The sequence below is a fragment of the Passer montanus genome, unplaced genomic scaffold (assembly GCF_014805655.1).
Source record: "Passer montanus isolate IOZ18808 unplaced genomic scaffold, ASM1480565v1 scaffold508, whole genome shotgun sequence".
NCBI lineage: Eukaryota > Metazoa > Chordata > Aves > Passeriformes > Passeridae > Passer > Passer montanus.
The window spans coordinates 1-3154 of NW_024370019.1; the positions used below are offsets into that span (position 1 = coordinate 1).

At 57.2% G+C, this 3154-nt stretch overlaps 1 protein-coding gene across 1 annotated transcript; it reads left to right on the forward strand.

Annotated features, from left to right (window-relative positions):
- Positions 1-84: 84 nt before the first annotated feature.
- On the forward strand, positions 85-1809 carry LOC120509330. Its single transcript, XM_039723817.1, has 3 exons — positions 85-104; positions 210-693; positions 1219-1809. Exons 1-3 carry the CDS (start codon positions 85-87, stop codon positions 1369-1371), a joined length of 657 nt encoding a protein of 218 aa, XP_039579751.1. The 3' UTR covers positions 1372-1809.
- The last annotated feature ends 1345 nt before the right edge of the window (positions 1810-3154 follow it).

The window sequence follows — 3154 nt, forward strand, 5'->3', positions numbered from 1 at the left end:
CCAGAATTATCCTGGGGGGGGGGGACAGAAAACACCCCGAGATCCCCCGGGGGGGGGCAAAACCCAAAATGTCCTGGGGGGGGCATGGTGGCGCACATGCACCTGTGAGTGGGTCTGGGGTCTGCGTGTGGGTGTGTAACTGACCCTGTAATTGGGTGTGTAATTGGGTCTGGGGTCTGTAATTGGGTCTGGGGTCTGTAATTGGGTCTGGGGACTCTAATTGGGTCTGGGGTCCCTGCAGGCTCCAGACAGGGATGCGCGGCGCCTTCGGGAAGCCGCAGGGCACGGTGGCTGGGGCTGGGGTCTGTGTGTGTGTGTGTAACTGACCCTGTAATTGGGTCTGTAATTGGGTCTGGGGTCTGTAATTGGGTCTGGGGTCTCCAATCCCCCCCAGGCTCCAGACCGGCATGCGCGGTGCCTTCGGGAAGCCGCAGGGCACGGTGGCGCGCGTGCAGCTGTGACTGGGGTCTGTGTGTGTGTGGGTCTCTAATTGGGTCTGGGGTCTCTAATTGGGTCTGGGGTCTCTCCAGGCTGCAGACCGGCATGCGCGGCGCCTTCGGGAAGCCGCAGGGCACGGTGGCGCGCGTGCACATCGGCCAGGTGATCATGTCCATCCGCACCAAGGCGCAGAACAAGGAGCACGTGGTGGAGGCGCTGCGCAGGGCCAAGTTCAAGTTCCCCGGCAGGCAGAAGGTACCGGCCCAAATGGGGCTGGGGGCACAGAAATGGGGCTGGGGGCTCCCCAAATGGGGCTGGGGGCTCTCAAAATGGGGCTGGGGGCTCCCAGATTGGGTCTGGGGCAGCCAGAATGGGTCTGAGGGGGATACGTAAATGAGTCTGGGGGTGCCAAATGGGTCTGGGGGTGCCAGATGGGTCTAGGGGTGCCCAAAATGGGTCTGGGCAGTCAAGGGGGGAATTCCTGGTGCTGAAAACCTTAAAATCACTGGGATGGGGGGACCTGGACACCCCCAGGTTTTTGGGTTTTGGGGTTTTTGGGGTCCCCCTGACGGATTTTTGGGGTCCCCAGATCCCCATCTCCAAGAAGGGGGGGTTCATTAGGGGGGGGGGGGGCGCCCAAAAAAATCCAAGCTTCAGTCAAGGGGGGAATTCCTGGTGCTGAAAACCTTAAAATCACTGGGATGGGGGGACCTGGACACCCCCAGGTTTTTGGGTTTTGGGGTTTTTGGGGTCCCCCTGACGGATTTTTGGGGTCCCCAGATCCACATCTCCAAGAAGTGGGGGTTCACCAAGTTCAACGCGGACGCCTTCGAGGAGATGGTGGCGCAGAAGCGCCTGATCCCCGACGGCTGCGGCGTCAAGTACGTGCCCTGCAGGGGCCCCCTGGACCGCTGGAGAGCGCTGCACGCCTGAACCCCAAAACAAACACCCGGGGAACCCCAAAAACAACCCCAAAACACCCGGGGGAGACCAAAACACCCAGAGCACCCCAACAACACCCGGGGGTGAGCCCCAAAACACCCCAAAAACACCTGGGGGAAGCCTAGAAACACCCGGGGAACCCCAGAAACACACGGGGAACCCCAAAAAAAACCCCAAAACAGCTGGGGGAGACCAAAACACCCCAAAAACACCTGGGGGAAGCCTAGAAACACCCTGGGAACCCCAGAAATAACCAGGGGGAGCTCCAAAACACACGGGGAACCCCAAAAACACCTGGGGAACCCCAAAAATACACCAGGAGGGAGCCCCAAAACCCATGGGGACTCCAAAATTCATGGGGAACCCAGGCTGGGGAGGAGCCCGGGGGGTTTTGGGGCTCTGGGTGGAATAAAAGCTTTTGAAAAGTTCCTTCGCTGGTGCCTCTTTTTTGGGGGGTTTGGGGTTTTGTCCCTGTTGGGTTTTGGGGGGTCACAGAAAGTCAGGGAGTCCTCGAGGGTTTGGGTCTGGGGGTTTTTGGGGGGTTCCCAAAGTTTGGTTGGGTTTTGTTGCTGATTTTCCCCACCAAGTCCCACTTCTTCCCCCCTATTCCCATTTTTCCCCGTTTTTCACCCACATTCTCTTTTTTTTTTTTCCCTTTTCCCCCCTCCTTTTTTTCCTAACCCCGTTCAGGCTCCAGAACAACACCCGGGGGTGAGCCCCAAAACACCCCAAAAACACCTGGGGGAAGCCTAGAAACACCCGGGGAACCCCAGAAACACACGGGGAACCCCAAAAAAAACCCCAAAACAGCTGGGGGAGACCAAAACACCCCAAAAACACCTGGGGGTGAGCCCCAAAACACCCGGGGAACCCCAGAAATAACCAGGGGGAGCCCCAAAACACACGGGGAACCCCAAAAACACACGGGGGAGCCCAAAAATACACCGGGAGGGAGCCCCAAAACCCATGGGGACTCCAAAATTCATGGGGAACCCAGGCTGGGGAGGAGCCCGGGGGGTTTTGGGGCTCTGGGTGGAATAAAAGCTTTTGAAAAGTTCCTTCGCTGGTGCCTCTTTTTTGGGGGGTTTGGGGTTTTGTCCCTGTTGGGTTTTGGGGGGTCACAGAAAGTCAGGGAGTCCTCGAGGGTTTGGGTCTGGGGGTTTTTGGGGGGTTCCCAAAGTTTGGTTGGGTTTTGTTGCTGATTTTCCCCACCAAGTCCCATTTCTTCCCCCCAATTCCCATTTTTCACCCACATTTTTTCCCTTTTCCCCCCTCCATTTCCCATTTCCCCCCCATTTTTACCCCCAATTCCCATTTTCCCCCATTTTTCACCCACATTATATTTTTTTCCCTTTCCCCCCTCCATTTCCCATTTTCCCCTCATTTTTACCCCCCAATTCCCATTTCCGCCTATTTTTTCTCCCCCAATTCCAATTTTCATCCATTTTTTCTCCCCCAATTTTCCCCATTTTTCCCCTGCCCGGGGCGGATCCCAGGAAGTCAGGAATGGTTTTTGGGCCTCCCCAAATTTTCTGGGTTTTTTGGGGGGATCCCCACGATCCCCCCCCAAACACGAGGCTGCACAATTCGGGTGAAATGAGTAAAAACGAGCTTTTCTTGTTTTTCCTTCATTCCCAACCGCGGCCCCTCCCCCCGACAGACACACAGAGGTGGGGGACTGTTTTTTTTGGGGGGGTCCCAACCTTTGCCCTCCCCCCCCCGTTTTTGGGGATCCCCACGATTCCCCCCCCAAAGACGAGGCTGCACAATTCGG